General features: G+C 42.4%; 1 protein-coding gene across 1 annotated transcript in view; it reads right to left on the bottom strand.

Moving 5' to 3' along the window:
• Window positions 1–22,970, bottom strand: part of XPR1 (xenotropic and polytropic retrovirus receptor 1) — a 107,197-nt gene that overhangs the window by 35,150 nt on the left and 49,077 nt on the right. The window contains exon 3 of the mRNA XM_027740615.2: window positions 2,345–2,446. Within this exon, the coding sequence (XP_027596416.1) occupies window positions 2,345–2,446 (102 nt within the window). The remainder of the gene's footprint in view (window positions 1–2,344; window positions 2,447–22,970) is intronic.

The raw sequence follows: 22,970 nt of genomic DNA, 5'->3' as shown, positions 1-22,970 counted from the left end.
GTTTAGCCAGATCCTGAGGATGCTAATTTAAAATATAGCAAACCTGCCATCTAGAAAATCCCAAACCCAAACCAAAATTGGCCACAAATAAAACTTCAGCACTTGAACAGGCATTCCTCTGCTGGAACTATCTGAAAATTGTACTGCCAGCCTTTTTTCTTTCAGCTAAGGACAGCTCTTCCTGAGCATAGTTCAAATAATAACAAATTGTTTATCAAATCTGAATTAGTTAATGGCAGTTTTCCTTTCTACTGAGCTGGGATGATGCACTGGGGAATTGAGGTGATGTTTGATGGGAGCTGACAAGCTGAGCACACAGGGAATGGCAAAGGAATTTTGCAGCTGGCATTCCAGCCCCAAGTGCTCCATGGAGGAGCTGGAGTTCAAGAGCACCCCATTCCAAGAAGATGAGATCGTTCATGCTGTGGCAATCCCAGGTGATGCTCACTAGGGATCCCTCAGCACAGGGAATGATGACGAGGAAATGAAGCAGAAATCAACAAACATTTTGGCTTTCTTGAAAATGAACAATATTTACAGTTGTAAAGACAGGCATATAACAAGCCACATAATAAACCTATAATACATAGGATGTACCAGGTCATAATCCAAGCCAACACATGCCTGGAGTTACAATAGGGTCCAACATGACGTTTCTGACATGATCAGGGAGAAGAACCACTGATGGAACATTTCTTGCTGTAGCTTAACGTTAATAACCCTAATAACGGGTTTCCATTCTATGAAAGTCACGTCACTCTTCTGCAAATAAAAGACTTACTTTAATCTCATCACAAGAGATTTTCAAATTACATGTATTCTCTCCTAGAACTTTTTGAAATGACAGCTAGTTGGAGGGAAAAAAACCCTACCCTATATTATTAATGTCATTTTAAACAACGCTGGAATGGGTGTGTACATGTGGGTGCACGTGTGCCAGCGGGTCCTCATTAGGGAAAATTATAATCTGTATTGTGCATCTAAATTGACAGAACTTCCTCCACAGAGTCTATCTAGCAGTACACAGGATCTGATATGACTCAAAAAGGAAGACAAGTTTCTGAGCATAAAAACCTCAGACCTGGGATAGAAACAGTGGCTCTCCCAGGGAAACAAAGCACTGCTCTGAGTTAGGTATGTGTGAACTGCATGCAGAAAAATGCCTGTAAAGTGTAAAACCCAGCTGCCCTAATAAAACATATCGATTCTACCTACAAACTGCCTCTTGTCCTGACACTCACTCTGTTCCAGGGAGCCAGGAGAGCAGGCACAGCTATCCCCAAAGAGATTCACTTCCCTAGATGGAAGCTGAACGGAGGCAAGCTCAGCCACTGCATCCATCATGCTTTCAGCTATTCTCATGTCCACAGCTCAGAGTCTGCTGGCAATAAAATAACCAGCACTAAAGTCATCACCCTGTGGTTATGAAAATATTTTGCACAATTCAACTTTGTTATCAGATTAAAATCAGAACTAGAAAAGGCTGCCATATTGTGCTGCAAATCCTGTTTACAGCACTAAGTTAATAAATCAACATGTTAAGAGAAAGTATAGAAGCCAATGCACCGTTGTATCCATATTTAAATGCTTTTCTAGATGAAAACCCATTTTAAACCTCACCAAAAAAGGCTGAAAACCAGCTGAAGTGCAATGGTGGGTGGAACTGGAGCATATGAAGCCTCTTCTAGCAATATTACAGGGTGAATTTCCAACTGTCCCCTTCTAAAGTTTTATTTTCAAAACACAGGGCGAGAAAGCAAACTTTCTCAGGGAAAACAACAAACAACAGCACTTGATATATGACACCTACTCTCACCATCACAGCATTGTTAGTCAAACAGGATTTTATACACAGCCAATGACAAATTGCCACTAGCTGATGTACTGCAGAAAGCTGCAAGAGTTTAGGCAAAGGTTAAGTGTTTAAAAACTTGTTGGACGCTTCAAGATGGTCAAGCTGCCATACACAGGCAATCCCACAAGAGCAATTCCTGCAGAAGCTCAGGAAACACCAGCTGGGGAGCTTAGTACACCTAAAACATGCACAAGAGACTGTCAACACGGATAAGCTGAGAGACTGTGCCCTATATGTAACATACCACTTTAAGAGCAGGATGCTGTTGCAAAGCAATGAAGTCACCTGCCCTTCATTCTCCCTCCATCCAAATACCATATTTTAGCTGCAGATATGTGATTAAACCAGAGAGTTTCCCATATAAACCAGCCCTCTAATTACCCGATGGTTAACCTGCATCACCACTGTGATTATTCTGAAAGCTTGGGAGCTTCAGACTCTTTTTCTGCTGTTGGATTTTCCACAAATACACACAAATAAGCACCTTACCTGAATAGAAAATGTTGATTTTGGCAAGTTCTTTCTCACAGGTTTGGAAGAATTTCTCTTCAAACGTGGCAAAACACCTTTTCACCGTGTCCTCATCTGTGTCTGTAAAACAGAATAGAAAAACAAAGAAGTTGTAACAGAAGAATACAGGAGCAACTTTAGAAGTGGCTGATGTGGAAATAGTTCTTCAGAGTAAATCCACCATCTTTGTCATACAGAGAAAGAAGAACAAGCAAGTCCAAGGGGCTCGGAGGAACACATATTTGGCTGTAAAAGGAATTGCACCAAGACAGAGAGGGAAATACTCATATAAGCAGTAACAGCACCTCAACCAAAGTTCCCATCATCTTTTTTGATCCTTCAAGTGCTAGTGCAGATCTCAGAAGCTCCATTTGCACTTCCTAACCCAGCTTGTGTTTGAAGACCAAAGCTGGCCATACCTTGGCAAACAAACATATTTAGAAGGAAAGCACCAAGTTTTTAACTGAAGGCTTCATCTGACCTTTCAGGAGGACTCACTGGCTTCAGCCACCATTCCCACCTTCTCACCACTGTAATCCTTCAAATACAAACCTAGCAACATAGGAAACTAAAATCTGCCGGATGCTATCCAGAAAACTGTGTGGAAGCTTCTCTCCTGGAAAATAAAACTTTCTCTCATAAGCAAAGCTGAAAGGAAGAGGTCTACGTTATGGTGAACATGATCAGATCCACAACTGTTCTCCACCCCATTGCTCTGGGATGGTTTTAATTCTTTTGGAAGAACCACATGCAGTTCCATAATTAAAGTCAAAACTTGAAATTAAAGCACCAATTCGGTCAATTAGTTGTTGTAAAAAAATACAGTGCAGAGTCTCAAAGACAGAATGCATTTTCTGATAATTAAGAAATTAGTTTAATGAGTAAAAAAATTAAAGAAGACACACTGTAATTACCAATTTCAGTACTGTCAAAAACCAAATGTTCCTAATGCTGAAGTGAAGCAGACTCTTTGTTACCCCCCAGAGTTACATTCCCTGAATCTTCAGACTGAAAATATAACACAAACAAGAAAATTAAATTTTTATTATGGTTTTGGTAGTGTTGAGAAACAGATCACAGAACCACAGAATCAGGTTGGAAAGGACCTCTAAGAGCATCAAGTCCAACCATTAACCCAGCACTGCTGTGTTTACCACTAAACCATGTCCCCAGGTGACACATTCACACATTTTTTGAACATTTCCAGGGATGGTGATTCCACCACTTCCCTGGGATGAAAAGATTCAAACAGATGTTGAAATACATGTCATTAAACTGAGAAGACAAGTGACTACAGAAAAGCTTCACTCACTAGGAGATACACATACTGGACTGTCATAGCCAAGAAATCTTTTTCATTTAGCCTTCATTTTTAGGTAAAACCAACCCAAAAGTAGCATTAATCAAGAGAATACTTAAATAGAATTTACAGTTTTCTGGAGTTTATGTTTGTACCCCTGATATTGAGCACCACGAACCTACATCCACTTCAGTAACGCTTTTAAGGGGTGGTATAGAAAGAGCAAAGAACAGAACACAAAAGTGCAGTGCAGGGGCAACCCTGTCTTCTTTTGGAGTTAGATGATGCTTTTAAAGAGTAAACAGAGAGAAAATAACCAGTTCTGCAGAGATGCCTGGTGTTTACAACTCCACCACCCAAGGGTTTGTAGAGGAGAATTCTCAAGGGCTCCAAAGGCTGTTCCAAGCTCCAAGTTTTGGCTCCCAGGGTTCCTTTATTATCCGATCATTATAGTTGCAGATCTGTGGCTACTCCCAAGGATGAGGGCTCCCTCCCTTGTGCAAACAAACCCTGGAATGACAGGGCTCGGGCTCCTCTGGGCTGAGGAAAAGCCGCAGCAGCCCCAAGGTGTCATTACAGCCCTGCTTGAGGTCCTTGGCTCTGCAGAAACAAAGATGCACATACCCCAGGCAATCCCACTCCACATAGTGCCTCCACATGGATCCCTCCTTGAGGGCAGCCTAAAACACCAGAAGGACAGAAAATAACTCTGCTTCAGGCCTGGGAACTTGAAGGGCAGAGTCACAGCAGTTGTGACATCCTGCCCTGGGGCCCTCCCAGTAAGGCCAATCTGAACTTGCCTTCAAGAGCTCTAAATCCTTGACCCAACAGCAGACAAAGCACAAACAGGAGGGTGAAGCAACAGAAATTACTGTGCAATACTTAAAATGCAGAGATTTTTATTCACTAGCTGCCTGAAACTTTAAAAATGACAGTAATCATTATCAAACCACAGCTGACTCTTAAGGATGGACCTGAGAGGCAAAGTCTTCAGCCCAAAGAGTTTACACATGTCAAGAAGAAAAGCTTATGGAGAGGTGCTTTCTGACATGGGGGAACCATTCTTTCCTGCCTTTAAAAATAAGTCACATAGCATTAAAAGCACACAGGCTCACTGCTTTCCTGCTTCGGAAACACCAAACCTCTTTTGCCATCGCTTGTTTCAGTATATCCAAAAAATAAGAGTAAGACCAAGCAAGTTTTTAAACTTCAGTCACTGAAGCTATCAAAGAATAATAAAAAAAAAAAAATCTCATCAGGAGTGGAATATACTGTTTGTCCAGAAAGTCAAGCATGAATATTTCTACGCAACCAAAATATCATCTCCTAAGATAGCAAAAAGCTCAGTAAAGCAACAGTGTTAAACTAACATAATCAATGCCAAATAAATCAATAAATATCTTGTTTTGTACATTACTGGTCACTTCAGGAAATGGTAAATAAGTGTGTTGAACAGTCTGACTATCATCTGAAGTTAAGAAGAGGAAAATGGGCTTTAAAACACAAACCAACTGCTACTGGAAGCCCTTCCAAAAACCTTGAGATTAGGAATTCAGGTCTCTATTTCGACCTCAAAACATTGCTGACTCAGAGGAAAGAAAGTTCTAGATCAACTATTCAAAATCCTTCTCCGAATGTCAAACGCTGACTTAGAAAAGATATTTTGCAGAGCAGGATGGATGTCAGCCTTACCAAAAAAAAAAAATCAAAAAAAAATTTCAGGATTCTCTGTGAAGAAAAGGTTTTCCTTTGGTGCCATTTCCACTGCAGTTCAGTCATTTAGCTGAAATAATAGACCAGTGCTGCCAAGGCTACTGCCTTTATTTATTTATTTTCCCCCCAAGGCTGGGACAGGACAACGTGTTTTGCCATGAGAAAATCACGGTGCCAGAAACCCGGCCTTGGATTCGGAAGCTCCATGACAACAGGGCCTGTTTTTAAAAGGCATCCAGCTATTGCTGCCAAGAAGGTCCAGCAGTAACCTCCCTTTTGTTCTGTTTCTATAGCCCTAATACTCCATTTACCCTCAGCTCCCTGAAGCTGCCACGGACAAGGCTGCCAAGCAGAGAGTCTGATCAATATTGCAGCTTCCCGACCTCATCTTCCTATGGATTGCCTGTGCTGAATAAAAAACACAGGAAGCCTGAAAGGCTCTTGCTTTTACTTGCAAAGCCCAAACCAGCAGCAACCTGGATGAACTCCCCCTACCCCATGTTTTTTGGTTTGCAGAGAGCTGAGATGTTGGCACACCTAAAATAGAACCCGAAGTTGAAAAATTAACATCCAAAGTCCATTCCTGCACTGTCCCAAGCACTCATTTCTCAGTGCTTCTCTCAACTGGTGATTTAATTTCTCATTTTCTGCAGCTGTAGTATATAAACAAATGATCAGCATCCCACAGCAGCTCTGCTTACTCACTCCCTTGCAAAACACACACAATAAAAGTTTTCTTTGTTAGAACAGTGTCCTCTAAAAGTAATCATTTTAAAAAAATCCTTTTGTCTTTATCACGCTGAATTTTAAAGGGCATTTAATTTAAAAAGATTAATTAGCTTTGTTATAAGATCAGCACAGGTGTAGTTCTCTGAATCACCTTCTGTTTGCCACAAAACAGTGGCAATAACATCTGAGTAATGTTATTGCAACACTTTAGTTAGAGAGGAGGCAATTTCATTTATGAGGAGGGCTCTGCCACCTAGTCAATAAAATAAAAATCAAAATCAAACTTGACATTGGCATCAAACACATCAAATCAAACTGAACAGGTGACTGCAAATTTAACATCAGCATCATTTTGAATACATTAAAATTTTAAAGATTTCCACACTCTGTACCCAGAGCTCAAGTAGGTTTAAAACAACAGGACTGTGCTCTGAAAAATTAACAAGATTTAAAGGACAGTTTTCTTGTTCCCAGGTCAATAAAGACAGTAACTGCGTGTACTTCTAGGCCCAGTGGCACATCGGGGGAGGGGAAAGAAAAAAAAGAAAAAGAAAAAAAGGGAAGAAAAAGAAAAAGCCACTTCTATTACCACTCAAAAAATCTTTAAAAGTGGGTCACTGTAATGAAAACATGTATCTGCCTCCAAAATCCCATCAGCTTTGTCTGTCTACTCAACCATCACAATTTTCTAATACCCTTGACAGTTCTGCAGCACCAAGACTGTAGTTTCCCAACCTTTTACACAGTGAGATTTTACAGCTAAAAATCAAACTCTGTAGTTCATAAATGCAAGGGCAAAGATTACCTTTACACTCCTAATGCGTCACCCTCGTGTTTATTGGGGTATTTTTCCAGAAGAAAGGTTCTTCCACAAGGCAGCTCCCTTCCTCATGACAGAAAGCCACACTTGGGTCAACTGCAAATTGGATCAGTCGCTGAAACTTCCAAGAAATTAATTACTCACTGTGCATTTTCATGTCCAACCTTGTGGCAAATTAAAGTTTCCTCGTACAGAACTTTATGTGCTTTACGTACAGATACAGAAATTTCTTCCTAGGATATATTCTTGCTATAGGAAGAGAAAAGAAGCCAACTCTGCTTGCAAGTAATGAATATTTGCATTCATGCTATTACATCTTGACATCTGAGCTACAAATTGTACATCTAATGGTTGTATCTCTCTCAGAATTTATTCCATCAGATGAAAGTGGACCTTGGCTCAAAATACTATAAAATCAACAGAAAAGAAGCTCCATGCATTGGTTAATCTTAAAAAAAATGTTAAGAAAATTCATAGCAGGCTATACCTGCTTTTCTGAACCCCCACAGATGAGCTGGTCAGGTCTCTACTTAATGAATGCTTTAGCCCAAATTAGATTTGGTTATTAAATTATTCCCCTAAATCTGGCAATAAAAAATGACCACTCAGGTAGCAAATAAGGTTGGTACTGCCTGCACACACAGGGCTTATATGTGGGCAGGGGGAGGAGGCAAGAACTGCTGCATGACACCAGCACAAGTTTTCTCAGGTTTTGGTTCACCATTTTGCTATTTTTACCAATTAACCCAGAATGTATTTCAAAACACCTTTAGAAATTGTGATTTCTCAGGTCAGTAAAAATTCTGCTTCCCCATTTTTAGATTGTATCACTGAAATCTTACGAGGAAACCAGCCAGATTCTTGTAGATGGTTCATTTAGCTGGAAAGAAAAAGCAACCTCCCCAACATGCCTACAAACCAGACATCCAACCAAGCGTCTACTATAAATTATTTACATTTGTGACTCCATAAACATAGATTCTAAAGCAACCACAGCACCCTGGTACAAACTTCAGGTGCAGAAAAACCAGGCAATGCAGTAGCCAGAGGTGAGGAGACAGCTGTTGTCCAGCTGGCTGCTATGAGCTTTGTAGCTCCTGATGTCAGGTTTTGTGGTCTACAGGGCAGCTACACAGCTGTTCTACAGGTTCACTTCTTTAAATCAGCATCCAGCACTCATAAGAAGTCCTTCTGCAAGTAAGGAAGGTGGCCCTAGTCTTTGTCAGCTGTATGTGACCACGGTGCTTAAATACCTTTACAGTGCTTCACTTCTGTACCATTAGGAGAATCAATATTCCCAGCAGAATTACAAGACCTGCGTGGTAACTCAGGTTTGAAGGACAGCTAGGCAGAAACTTGTGACAGAAAAATAAATAAATTAAAGAGAAGCAGCACAAGTGCCTAATAATATTTCAAAACCTACCACAAAAATATTGGTAATACAGGGTGACAGAGCTGGAGCCAGGTCCTGACAGCCAGAAGATGTCATACAGGGACAGCACTCTCAATACCTGCTTTCCCTGGTTAACAACAAGCTTCAAATTCTTCTGTTTTCAAGAAGGGAAGTAAAGAATCAATATGTGTTTTTTGCAAATACTTCCAAATAGGCTTGACCAGAAATACTGTCACACACTTCAGGGTGAAGGAAAGACAATCATCAGGAACTAAGAGTCCAGATGACAATTTTCAGTGACCATTACCAGACTCCAAGACGAAGAATGGAGAGCACCAGGGTTAAGTTACACAGCTGGTGCATACCAGAACCTGTCCAGGCCGTGAATGCTCAGTTTAGACAAGTAACCAACGATGCAAACAGAGATCCCACAGCTTTGTGGAATCACCAGGATCACACAGGACATTCCCTGCTTACACAACGCACCTGCATGTTCCTCAAGCTGCTGTCTCCAGTTCTGGCTTTCATTAAAACAAGACAAGACAGCAGCAATTATGGTTGCACAAAAAAACCATATCAGAGTTGACACACTGGGGGTTAAGCAAAGCAAAGATACTCCAGCCTCTCACAGACATGGAATCTGAACTGGCCCGTGCACCTCTGGCAGATGCTACAGGAGACAAGTTCAGCACTGCCATCCATTCCCTCTACCAAGAGAGATCTTCATCAGCCTTTAAGCTGATTGTTATTCCTCCTCTTCAATGGTGGGGCCACCAAACTAAAAACTCAGCAGCATCTGTTCATGTTTTTGAGATTCACTGAACGGACCTCAAGTAAATTAGCACAGCTTTGTTTTATACAGCTACAAAACAATCTGAAAAACCTTCCTTCTGCTAAATCACATGGATGGAAATAAGGACACTTCCCTAAGTTGCCCAATTTGGTCCTTAAACCAAGAAGATAAATAGAAAACAAATCCCAGAGCAACATGGAAAACCAAGACCAGAATTGTTGATAGAAAATTAGGGGCTCAGAGTTCAAATTGAAGTTTTTCCTTATATTCACCTTCCCCACCTTTCTCTTCAGCCTGGCAAAACTCAATGAATTCAGCAAACCCTCTGCTGATTATCGGGACAAGTGCTAGAGTTAGACTTTTTAGCTAAATGACATTTAAACAAATAAATATGTGAGTTCCAGAAAAAGAAAGGGAAGATCACCCCAGTCGTCCAGATCTGTGCCAGCCCCCAAAGCAGTGATGGAACACTGGGGACTTCCACAGGGAGAAGATCTTGGAACCCCGTGGGAGACCATGGGGACTGGAAAAACAGCAGCAAGGGGCAATCAAAGGAAACTCAAATACTCCAGTGCTGAATATAGCAGAGATCCCTCACCCTAAAACCCACAAGTGCTGTTTCCCTGCCCCATGTCCTGAATGAAGGTCGTATTTCATGGCACGGAAAGAGAAATAAGAGGAAACTTTCTAATCTTTTTTAATGTGCATTCGTATTTATCAGGAAAGATGTAAATTTGATTTGTGAATATTTTAATCAAGCAAAAAAGGTTTCTGTCAGAAGATGAAGCTTCGTAATAAAGTGACTGTTTATGCTTCTTTTATTGAGCCTCCAGTTTTAGTAGTTTTATTTCCAGAATTTTACTGAGCAATAACAATTACCTTCTCATTAAAACTGCACAAAACCCGTCAGAACATCTGACATAAAAAAAAACAAGACAGGAATTAAAATAAACTGAGATTACAGCCAGTTAAAGGAATGTTGATAAAGCACACTTTTAAGTCTTGTACTGTTAGATAAAGTTCTTCCTTCCTAAGAAAATTGCATGGAGATGGAGTGATGGGGAATTTCAGCAGCAGTTTTGGCTGTCCTTTATATCCTTTCTCAGACATACACATGATGTCCTTTTCTTGCTCTGGAACTGCTGTTCATCCGAGCCCAGTGAACCAGTTCAGGAAGTTAATCCGGTATTTAGAGAACGACTGAGCATTAGTACTAAAAAGCTTTAAAAACCTAATTGATCAATAAACTAGTTTCCTGTGGTTTAGTCCTCTGAAAGAGCTCCTGGCACACAGGGAGGAGGCAGCGAGAGGGAGATTCCCCCTCTGGCAGCAGTCACCTGTTAGACTGATTTAGCTGGAATATCAAATCACCCGCTTGGACTCGCGTCCATCCTGCGCTGAGAGATGACTAAAGGCATTACCCCACAGCTCAGCTGACAGGGAGACATTGGGGAAGCCAACACAGCTCACTGGAGTTGGAATCACATGCCTGTACCCTTGATATGAACACACTAAATGTCTCAATTATTTGTTAAACAGATTGAACACGTTCGAGCTTTGGTCTTTTTCTCAGCAGCCCCTCACCTCCTGCCAACGCTCCAGCAGCTCGTGTGCCTCCAGTCTTCCCTCCTCAAACTCTCTTATCGGGAAAAGCCATCCCTGTCTTGGATGCAAACTGCCTGTGTACTCCAGCACAACTGATCCTAAAACACTTTTGAGACATTTTAGTATGCTTTTAGCTATTTTAAATAGAAATAAAAATCATAGAATTGCAGAATAGTTTGGGGTTGGAAGGGACATTTAAAGTCCACCTAGTCCAGTCCCTCAGCAACGAGCAGGGGCATCTTCAACTAAAAGAGGTTGCTCCACCAAATAAATATTTTAGTGCAAAAACATAAAGCGCTTAAAAGAAGAAATAAGTTGGGAAACAAAGTAAACTAAGAATCCACTGTGATGTGGTGTTACACAAGTGATTGCAGCAATATTTGTCTTATCTATACCACACGTGCTCTGCAGGTGATTCACTATGCAGCAGGTCCAAGCTTCCATTCCCTTAGGGACATTTCCCTTTGTCCACAGCCCCCATGGTGAAGGTGATATTTGGTATGACAGTGATGTACAAAGTAAAAAGAAAATCTCCTCCCCGGAAAAGGACTAATAAGGTTGAACAAAAGTTCATATATGCATGCCATGACAGACTTAACCTGTCACTCACATATCTGACAAACAAGATAGAGGCAGGGCAGAATCATCTTGAAATGGAATTTAAGTCTTGTTTTTTTCGGTGCTTTCTCCCCCACTCTTTTCCTCCCTCCACCAAATATCACTTTTTTCACCGTATATACACATTTTTTATTTTTCCTTTTAAATTGCTGGCAAAAATCAGGTCCTGCATAAAGCAAGTCCTACAAGAAAAGTGCTAATTTATGCTGAAACAAGAGACCTAGATACTATCAACATCTTCCCAGGGATAAAGCCATCCCTGCAAATGCAGCCTGACAAGCAGACCATCTATGCTGCTCCGCCACCCCCTGCACCCTGACCACACTCACCCAAACTGAGACTCATAAAGCCTAAGCAGTTCTGTTCTTCATCAGGATTTGCAGGTGGCCACCAGCAGGGTACACACTCCGAGAGCTTTAGGAAATGCCATCTTTCAGCATTAAAACCATACCCTGTTCAAGTGCTGTGGGATCAAGCCCAGCAGACCAACACCCCACTTTTACCTGGAGAGGCCTTAAATAGTTGCAGAAATGTGACCCACATCAGCCTTTCTGGATTGATAAGTAACACAGAAGCAGAGGCATCAAGTTAGTTTTTACAAAACTTCACTCTGAATTCAAGCACTTCTGTGAGTCCTTGCACCCCTCAATCTCAGCTGCTCTGGTACAACTGCCCAAACATATGTGCTGGAAAAGGTCAGTCTCAACCTCCTCGCTTCCCTGATGGATTCTGCCAGGCAGGGAACATGAATTAGAGGCCAAGAATAGGCCTGAAACAAGCATCAGGGTCAACTTCAGGCAGAACAGGGAGAAAACATACTCCAACTACAGAGGTGGTGTTTAGAGGGCTTCGAAATATTTCTTTTGAGGGTTGAAGCTATTTAAACCCAGAGCTGTTTTATCCTGCTGCAGGTAATTCAGTAATTCATTGGCAAATCAGAGTCAGCACTGTTCTGAACAATGGAATTTTCTCCATACTAGGCAAAAGTCATGAGCCTCTTCTCTGTGCTACATAAGCAATCTCCACCCATATGTCTTCAAACTTGTTCAATAAAGCCACCATACAACAACTATTTCTGTCAGGAAACTCCTCTGCTTTCTCCTTGTTGTCATCTGTCACTGTACATCATCATGGAACAGTTTGGGTTGGAAGGGGACCTTAAAGACCATCTCATTCCAACCTCTCTGCCACGGGCAGGGACACCTTCCACTAGACATGGAGGTGGAAACCTCAGACCCAGAACCACCTCAGGGCTTACAAGAACATTTTGGTCAGTTCCTGGCAACTGTTCTCTGCAAAGGCACCACAGAAATTGCCATTTCTCATTTAGCCATCACATCAGTCCCTCTAAAAAAGCATCTTGCTTTGGTAGGTACCAGTATTGTAAAAAGCACTTTACTGCCTACTATGGTTTTGCAAAATAAGGGATAAGCTCAAGGGAAAGCTTTGCAGTCCAGGATGGTCATTTATTTCCATCGCCACAGGCAAAACTGTGAGAATCTCAAGATGGAGCAAGTGCCTCCTTGAAGTTGCCAGCAGTGATACTGAAAACCTTTAGGGAAGTGGTGTGATGAAGGGTATTTTAACTTTTTAAAAACACAAGTAGCACAGTGTGCTTCCCGATCTTAACGCTCCCGGGACAGGATGAGATGTACAAGGAAAAAGGCTGCTCCTGCACAGCACATCGGTGTCCCCAGAGAAACCCTGCTCAGCTCTGCTTGTCTGGGGGGAGGCAGAGAAGGGAATTACAGCTAATTCAAAACATTTTGCATAATTCGAGCTGATAAGAGACCTATACCCATCACTCCAGGAAACTATTTGCATCCTTATAACAATTACAGCACATACAAAATTCAGAAGTTAAGCAAACAAATGAAAACACAAATACTGGTGGTAAAAAAACCCAGGTGAATAAACGGGCCATCATCATTAAAAAAAACAACAACAATGGTATTTTAAAGCTTTTTTCAGACACAGGAGAGAATATTCATTGGGGATACCGGGGGCGGGGAAGGAGGAAATGACAAAAGGAAGATTAACAGAACTGTGTCTTGGGAAAGACTCCAATTAATATTAAGAGCAACTAGAAAGACAAAACAAATGATGCAGAACCAACAACAGGTTCCCCATATGGAGTACAGCGAATGCAGGATACAAAGACAAACCTACTTCAAACGTGCTATCAATGGCTTAATTTCCCCCCAGGGAGCCACCACTACTCAAATTCATTTTTCCCTTTTTATTTTACTAGCTAATAAGAGCAAACAGCAAGAAAATAATAAGCAAGCAATTATCAGATGAAGAAAAATATGATTTTCAGGTATCTCAGAGAAATGAACAAGGCTCGGGAGTGGCTCTGTGTAAGATTTTACCAGGGCTTCCTTACAGTCAGACCACAGTCAGGAGCAGAACAGATTGTTAATTCTCATAAATGTTTATAGCAGCACCTTCCTAAATGTTTGGCACAATTTAAAACAAGATTTTTCTTTTTAAATGATATAAGTCTAGCTAAAACACCAGCAAATGAACATTAAGGTAGCTGCTTCTCCACTCAAGGCAGTAATTCTTCTGCTTTAATTCTTACATTATTACAGCAACAGATGTTGTAGGATCCTCACCACAACATTACAAAGCCTAGCCAAGGTTATATTCCTCCTTGCTCACACAGTGCACAGCCACCCAGCTGAGCCCTACCCTGCTATATTAATTAAAAAACATGGATTGAAGCATGCCCGGAGACACTGTGGTAAATTGCAGATAACCAGAACTACTCCAGTGCAGGTCCCCACAAGTTTGGAGTTGTTTTCTTCTAAATACACTTTCAGGGAGCATCCCTTGCCCTCCCTTCCTTTCAATCCTGCGCTTAAAGGGCTTGTTTAAAACCAATTTAAGTAAAAGCAGCATTCCTCAGACACAGCTTTGCTACCAAACGTCCTTCCTTCAAGGGGAGAGAAGATGGTCTTTCAAAGGGGTTGATTTGAAAGTCTATGCCCTCTTCAACTCCTCAACAGAGCTGCTGTGTTCCAGGGGTAATTTTAGTTTAAGATTAAAATGCAGCAGAGACCAGGACTGCACTTGTTTGCTTGTCTGTCTTCCAAGCTAATCGCTTTCATTTCTCACAGCACAAGCCCCTAGCCAGAAACCACACGGGTATCTCCTCTTGGAGCATCCCTGCCAGACTGGAACGGGAATGAATCCTTCTGAAAAGGATTTTTACACCCCAAATAGGAAGAAAGATTGAGAGGCATGTGATTTCCCCTTCCCCCCTCCCCATTTCCCTCAGGCTCAATGCACAGCACTGCTGGCACTCGGTAAATAAATAGGCAAAAGGAACCATTCAGTAATTTCTATTGCTTCCCGAACAAAACCTTGTGGGAAGGGAATACACAAACTGCAGAAGTAACTGGCAACAGAAAGGTTTTGCATTCAAACACAAACTCGAAGTATGCTGAGGGTAAAAACCTCAATGGCCCCATTTCCTAAGTCACCTCTTTATTTACATTTCAAAGAACATGTTACAGAGCCACCACATTTAATTCTATTTTACCCCTTTTTGTGATAGTGGCAGAAAGTCTGAATTTAAGTCCCAGTTGCAGAATCAGCTGTGCAAATGGACAGAACAATAGTATTTTCAATAAACTTGAATAAATCGTCTACAGATATCCTCCCAAAGGAACCTGTGTGCTGTACACAGCAACTTTGCCAAGCAGCAGTTAACAAGATACTGCCTGCTTTGAAGCTATGGTTGACTTGAAACCTTCTTCTTCGCAAAACCTGTTAAATTAAAGGCTGATCCTTGTTTAAAGTACAGGTGATTCAACCGGAATGGAGAGAAAACACTCCAAACAGCAGCAGCAAGCAGGGAGGAGCTCGGAGCTTTGTCCGCCAAGCGTTTGAAAGCTTTTGCTCTGCTCCAGGAAATCTGGACTCAACAAATGCACGAACTCCCCGTGAGAGCAACCCCCAAAATGGTTATACTGCTCCCCTAACCACGCTCTCAGCTTTGTGGTTGTGTCCTCGCAGAAGAATTCTATTGCAACAGATGACCGCAGCATCCAGAAGCACTGCTCATGTAGCCGGCGTGCTGCTAATCAACAGCCGGAGCAGATGGAATGCAAATCTCCCAGCGAGGGGGGACCGGGAGGCTGTCACCATCCTGCTCCGAGAAAGTAAATGAGCTATTATCAATTAGGAGCTAAATTCAGACAGAATATTGGTGAAAGGCAACACTTCAAGGTGTTTTGGGGGAAATCCATCTGCACTGTCTAAAAAAAAAATCCGCCGTGAACCGCAAGGTTATTCTGTGCTGTTTCATTCGTGCATCGGCACAAGTGGTTGTTGTCCTTATTTTATGTCCTTTAATTTTTAATTTAAGCTTTAGATAAATTAAACCACTAACTAGAAGTAGGGTGAGGATGGCCTTAAAGGCAACATTGTTTGTTTTTTTTTTTCTCACCAGAAGTTTTTTATTTTTGGCAAATATTTCAGAGGCTGGAATCAGCTCCTCTTCAACAGCAGAAGACAGGGCAGTGGAAAAAGCATCACCTAAAAGTCAGAAAGAAATGAAGTTTCGTTACAGCCATACTGGTCTATACCAGCAAGCCACAAAGAACCAACCTCAACAGATTTAGGGGTTAAGCACAAAGGGTTTGGGGGTTGGTCCTTCAGCATATTCAACACAAGAAGCACTGAAGCTGCCCCAGTTCATTCACCCAATTGATTCACCAACTGTTCTGAAAGATGAATAAATATGTAAGTGGCTACTTTGCTCTAATTAGTGACATTCAGTGAATCTAACCAGAGAGCCCAAACCTCCAGCCCTTGCATTTAGCTCCCCGTGTCTCTCCCTTGGGAACTGAATAGCAATCAGGTATGTAATGCAGGGATGGTTGCTTTTTTTTTCTTCACATTTAGAGTGGAAAATAAGGGGGGGTAGGGCACAGAGTTAGGATGGATAAAATAATTAAATCCTGAAACCCAGGCAAAAGGTCTAAACATACTTAAAGACCTGTTTTGAAGGAGGAAAATTAGAGAAGAGGGAGTAGGAATAAAGGAAAAATAAAACTGAGTGCAATTGCAGAAAACATGAAGCAGATGATGCATTTCCTATGTGATAGCTTAAACAAGTCCCAAGGCACACCTCCTCAGTCCATCAAACACCACATTTACATAAAATCATTAATTCATTACAGTAGTGAAAGAAAAGAGGGATGGGTTAGGAGGGACAGGATGGAGTGAATGAAGTGGAAATTTAAGCCAGAGGCATAAGAAAAAGGTCCATATCTGTGCACATTGAGCTTCCTGAGGGAGAGAGAGACACAACTAACCTCAAAGCAATTTCTCAAACTGAAAAAACTTCGTGTTTGCCAACACTAAACCACTCTGGCTTTGAATATACAGACAAATGTACACAGGATAGTAATATCACTTGTGTGCCTGCCCTCTGTGGCGATAAAGAAGGAAGCTGCTGATGCTGCACTTGGTCCTGCCACCAACAAGAGTTATTTGCTTCTGGTTTGGTCTCCATCACCCTCAATTAGAAACACAGCCTCTATTCCTGCTAAATGTGTCCAAGGTCTCAGCCACCTCTTTTAGCTCACTGGAGTCAACTCAGCTTTTCATGAAGCTTCTTGCCCTTCTCTGAAATAATGGTACCTTTTAACCAATCCAAAAGATTAAAGCCCTCCCCCCTCCTGCAAACTCACATTGAACATATGAATTAATTTTCAGGTTTCTTGGCTGTTTTATCACTCAATTCACACACACAGAGCCCGAAACTGCAGTTCTGTAGCTATCAATCTGCCTCCAGAGACAGTGTTAGCACGGCAATCCCCCCACACAACACAAGTGGTCTTACAGACGGCGGCACTATTTTTAAAGCAGAACATGGATGTATTTTCCTCTCCTTTGCCAAACAAGTATATGAAATGTGCCACATGGCAGGTAGCATGCAGATGACAAAACAGTCAGAATTCAGCAGAAATACAAGATGGGGCTGCCAGAAGGATTCCAACAACTCTTTGTAAAAAAAAAAAAACCAAACCATACTGATAGGTGCTCCACCAAAAGCTTTGGTGCATCTTTGCTCTCCACAGGTGAGAACTTCCTCTATTGTTGTCATCCCAAATTAAGCTGGATAAAGGATAGCTGCGTTTAAGACCAAAGGAGTGTCCTGGGTCTTGGATGTAAATTTACCCAAGTATCTGTTGATGGGTCTGTCTTAACCTCTGAGATGCAGAAAGAAGTGACCGCCAATTTTGAGACTATTACAAGAGGAACTGCTGACACAATGGAAATAGCCAAGCCAGCATGTTTTCTGTAAGTGACAAACTCAGCACACACAGATCGTTTTGAGGAAAGAGTTTCCAGCTTTGGAGAAGAATCTCCGGCTTTGGGGCTTGCCACTTCCAGGCTGTCACATACACATAACACTGGACAGAGCAGAAGCGAGCCTGAAAAAATTCTTTGGGAAGAAATTCAAGTCTTCAAACAGACCAGGGGTCTAAAAAACGTTTGAAATTTGTAGCCAGGATCAAGCTGAGCATTCGCTGCCATCACCCTGACATCTCATAGGTCCATTTGGTGTTAATACACTCAACAACCATAAAGCAAAGACACTGATGAGACCTGCGGGCTTCGTATGGCACAAGAGAACACATCAACACGAGATATCAAACAGCACACAACGAAATGTAGATTAATGGGAACTGTAATCATTTCTTGGAGAAAAAAAAAAAATAGCTTTCTCTTTTTTAGGGATGTCACACCCATCCCAGAATCCGAGTCCTCTGTCGGCAGCGCTGGAGCAGCCGCGGTGCACCAGCCACGGATCACCCGGCTCAACTGACACTATCAGTTACACGGGATTGTTTGCAGGGACAGGAGAACACCCACAAGGCACAAAACACAACCACACACGGGCAGCCTCTACACAAAAAGTCACTGAACATTAAATCAATCTTGCTTTTTAAGAATGAGCTTGAAAAGACCAAGCCGAGTGGCTGCTGCTGAACTAATGGATATCATTCGCTTTTGTGTTTATTGTAGAAGAGCAAATTTAGGAAATTTATAGCAAGTGACATTTTATGCAGAAGTATTTTTGCAGCTAGCTGTAAAGAATTTTATCATTTAGGGTTTGCTTCTGCTATTTGAAATTAAAGATTCACTAACACATCCACCTAGCATGCCTTATTAGCATGTTGTTTAACACTACTTAAGAAATGACCTGTGAAATGTTCTTTGCATACCCACAAACTATGTATCTCTCCTCATTAGCAGCTTCATTAGCACTGAAAGATGAAAAATAAACTCTTTCCCTGCAAATGCAGTATAAATACACACCACCTCTACAACTAGCAGCAAAGATTCAACAGCAACAGCCCATGTTTAAAATATTCATAACAAAGTTTCAAGTAGGCAAATCTGACAAGAACTAAATTATGTTCCATAGAGGTGATGGTTATTCAGACAAGTTATACACATCTAGGAATGCTGCCAGTACTTAAAAAAAAGGTTTGCAACATTGTGCAAAAGAGATTTTATAATTTCAAATAATTGCTTTTTATTTTGAGCTGTAAAATGTTTGCCAAAAGCAAGTGTTTTTATGAGCCATAGCCTACTGCCCCAGATTCCTCTCTGAAAATTGTAATTATTTTATTATAGTAAAATAGTTACATCATTTTCAGAGCCTGAAATGGTAACACTGTCAAAAGGCATATGCTGATAGATATTCCAGTGCCATTAGTTACGAAACCCGACTTTCTCTAACAAGTCTTTAACAAAGTCTCAATGAACCAACTTCTGCATCACTTCAGTGTTCATTAATGAGATGGGGTGAGCTGCTTCTAAAGCTGCTGAAACACAGAACAGCACTGAGCAGCTGTGGTGAGAGCATTTGCTCAGTTTTCTTTGCTGCTGCCCACAAACCTCCGGGTAACCACGGAGCTCACACAATTCCCATCCCCTGTTTCACCAGAGGTCAGGAAAACAGCCAGCGGAGCGAAGGCAAGCACTGAAACGATGGAGGAACTGGAAAACTGAAGCCACCCCAGGCTTTACCTGACAGACAGCTGCCAGATGCCAGCAGCAGATGGATTCAGATGCACTTGGATCTCTCTACTAGTTGGGAACCCCTCACTGCTGCTATCCATGGACACAAAATCTATGTGAGAAGTAAACAGCAGAAAAGTCATAAATGAGAACCGAGAAACATGTTATACATCAGACTAAGCACTACAGCCTTATGATTCTGTGCTCTAATCTGAGAGAAACACCAAATCAGAGACACACAAACACATCCCCAAATATTTATCGTTACACACTACTGTGCAGAGGGATGAGGCAAACCTCTCCACTTCTGCATTAAGCGTGGGATGGAGGAAAAGACCTTTCCCAAGCAGTGGGAAGGGGAAATCATGGAGGTGGATCTTCTATTTACATGAGTTTAAAGTGATTTTCACAGAGAAATTAGCTTCTAAATAACCAGAAACAGTCTCACTTTCCAACAGCCAGAAATAAGGTTCTCGCAAACTCCTCTGCTTCTTTTTTTTTTTTCTTTTTTGCATATGCAGCATCATTAGTGGATTCTCCATCTGCACTCACAATTGCTCTTAACATTTGCACAGCCCAAGACAAAGATGTTCTGGGCGAGCCACAGCCTCTTCTGACAACTGTCACAGACGAAACGCCAAATCAGTCTGGTGACATCTTTGACCCATGACAACACTGCAGTTTCTTGGAAGGAAATTCCTGGAAGAAATCGATACAGTGCTATAAAACCCTGTCAGTTTTGCTATTGCTCAACAGAAGGACTGCATCAGCAAGACAAAGGCGACAGAAAATGCAGTCCCAGGATATGGGGCAGTATGGAAAAGGCTGGGCTGTTATGGCTGCGTGAGCAGTGATGGCTTCAGGAATACAACCCCAGTGGCACCAGCAGGAAACATGTACTGTAAGGGGAGGCTGCAAGGCAAGTACTGCTCCTATATCTCCTGAATTCCCACAGCTGGGAAACTGGAAAAGCCTTAGTTTGGAAAAGAAAATGCTGTAATAAATAAAACCATGTCAAGAGTCACCCTCCTCTCTTATCTCCTCTCGCTGCCCAGCTCTCGCACATCCTGCCACCGATGATGGATAATTCCCTTTGAAACTCAGGACACACAAATAGGCGTCGTAAATGGAGAAGACTTTCTAACAAAGAACGCTCTCCCATCCGTGTGGGATGGGGATATTTTACTATCATTTCCATCAAAACAATACACTCACTACAGCACGTCCCCGTGGGCTGTACTCCACTCACGCGAAGATGCTCGGCGTGCACGGCGAACACGTGAGGAGCAGCACGCAGCCCCAGAGCCCTGATAGAGCGCTTTCCCCTCTTTTCCCCTTCCAGTGTTAATCCACATTGGCACGTCCTGACTTCTGTCAGTTTGGGAAGACTGCTCATAGTTTTTATGAGACATTGTTAGGAGGGCTGCAGGCATCCTCCCCACGCTACCAGCGGCACGATGCGTTCGCAGTCCTCTAATGCTCGCTATTGTCTCTGCTCCCACTTGTTTAAAATTCCTACGGGATACTGACATATCTCAATAGGGCTTTAATAATAGCCTAATAATTGCTCCAGACAATAACTTACATTGTATTGAGAGCTCGCCTGTTGGGGGGTGGGTAGAAGGGTTGCCTTGGTAACAATGAAAAAAATCATATGGCAAATAGAGACATGAAAGGACACAAGCTGATCCATTTGCTCCCTGCTCAGAAATCCGTGGGAAACAGTGACATTGGCACGAAAGTAAGGCTATTCTGGTCAGAATGTGTAAATAGCACTAAAACCCAACTTATCTGGAGGTTTAATTAAGGCTTAGGTACAGAAGACATTATGAATTATGCAGTAAGGGCCAGAGGTAGCAGATACTACAATTTCAGTGTGCTATCAAAACCAATTCTCAGTCTCAGGAAGATGCAATTTTGTCATCTAAACATCTTAATTTAAAGTGCTGGAGACAAGGTAATGAGGTCAGTAAACTCAAATGCTCCAAGCTTGTGTTTTCTCTCTGCTCTGCTTTGATCAGCTTTCTCTGGCAGCTTTCTTTGAAAGACATCAATATTGTAGTACATAGCAACTCAGAGTCAGTTTTTAAAACATGGCAAGGATTGCTGATGTACTGCTGAAAATAAACATGTACAGACTACACATTCCTGCATTTGTCCTACAGAGCAGGAAAAAATACCTCCTGCAAGTGCAAGCCACCTCGTTCATCCCTCCCTTCCATCCTCCAAGCCTGCAGAAACAGTGGCTGCTCACCAGGAAAGAGCATTCAAAGAGGCCTATGGTTATTAGTGACATAATGGCTCACAGGTTCATGTTCTACATCGGGAAGTGACAGCAGCAGACAGAGCAGATTGGCAGCCAGGAGCTCGCTCCGACCAAGAGGAGTCACGTTAATGGATGTATTAAGACCAACCCACCCAGCAAATGGCAGAGGCAGAGCCGCAGCAAAGCCGCCATGGGAAAGGCTCCCCTACCACTTTCTCATTAGTTATCTCAAATTAAATTAATTTTCCAAAGCATAAGAACAACGATAACTAATAAAATTCCGGTCCCATGATGCCATTTTAGGCCCATCTGTTTCTGAGAAACCAGCGATGTCTGGACATGCTTCTATGTACCATCGACATCTACGGGGGGGAAGCTGAGAACTCACGCAGCTCTTAATCATGGAATCATAAAACCATTCAGGATGGAAAAGACCTCCAAGATCGAGTCCAATTGTTAACCCAGCACTGCCAAGCCCACCACTAAAGTGCCACATCCAATGTCTTTTAAATCCCTCCAGAGTTGGTGACTCCACCACTTCCCTGGGCAGCCTGTTCCAGTGTTCAACAACACTTTCCATGAGGAGTTTTTTCCTAATATCCAATATAAACCTCCCCTGGTACAAGTTGAGGCTGTTCCCTCTTGTCCTGTCACTTGTTCCCTGGGAGCAGAGCCCAACCCTCACCTGGCTACAACCTCCTCTCAGGGAGTTGTAGAAAGCAAAAAGGTCCCCCCCACGAGCCTCCTTTGCTCCGGGCTGAGCCCCCCCAGCTCCCTCAGCTGCTCCTCATCAGACTTGTGCTCCAGACCCTTCCCCAGCTCCACTGCCCTTCTCTGGACTCACTCCAGCACCACAATGTCCTTCTTGTCACAAGGGACCCAATCTGATGATCACACACAAGATCGTTGGTGAGAATCAGGGCTGACAAAGGAAAACCAGGGACATGGTGATGATGCTTGTGCACCATTAGGCAAAGATGATCCATCCCTGTGGATGAAGAGGCTCTGAACACTGAATAAGGGGGGATGGAGAGCAGGCAGGAACAGGGAGCGTTCCCGTGTGCCAGAGGGAGGAGGGAGCTATTGATGGCAGCTCACCCCTGCGGAATGGCCAAATCAGCCCCACACTAACGAGGCAGCTCGGGCGGGACACAGTAGGCAAGAAACCTCGCTGGTAGGAGGGAGGCAGAAGGCTCTCAGAAAGGCAAAGGACAAAGAGCTCCTCTTCAAAGGAAAAGGGCACAAGCTGATAAGATGGATTCCTTCCAGCACGATGCTTTCTCCCCAGCAGCCAAGTAAAGGGGCTGGGCTTTCTTGGT

This window comes from Pipra filicauda, unplaced genomic scaffold (assembly GCF_003945595.2).
Source record: "Pipra filicauda isolate LSUMZ 115617 unplaced genomic scaffold, ASM394559v2 scaffold114_size2234877_pilon, whole genome shotgun sequence".
Classification (NCBI taxonomy): domain Eukaryota; kingdom Metazoa; phylum Chordata; class Aves; order Passeriformes; family Pipridae; genus Pipra; species Pipra filicauda.
This window is presented reverse-complemented; position numbering and strand designations above follow the sequence as displayed.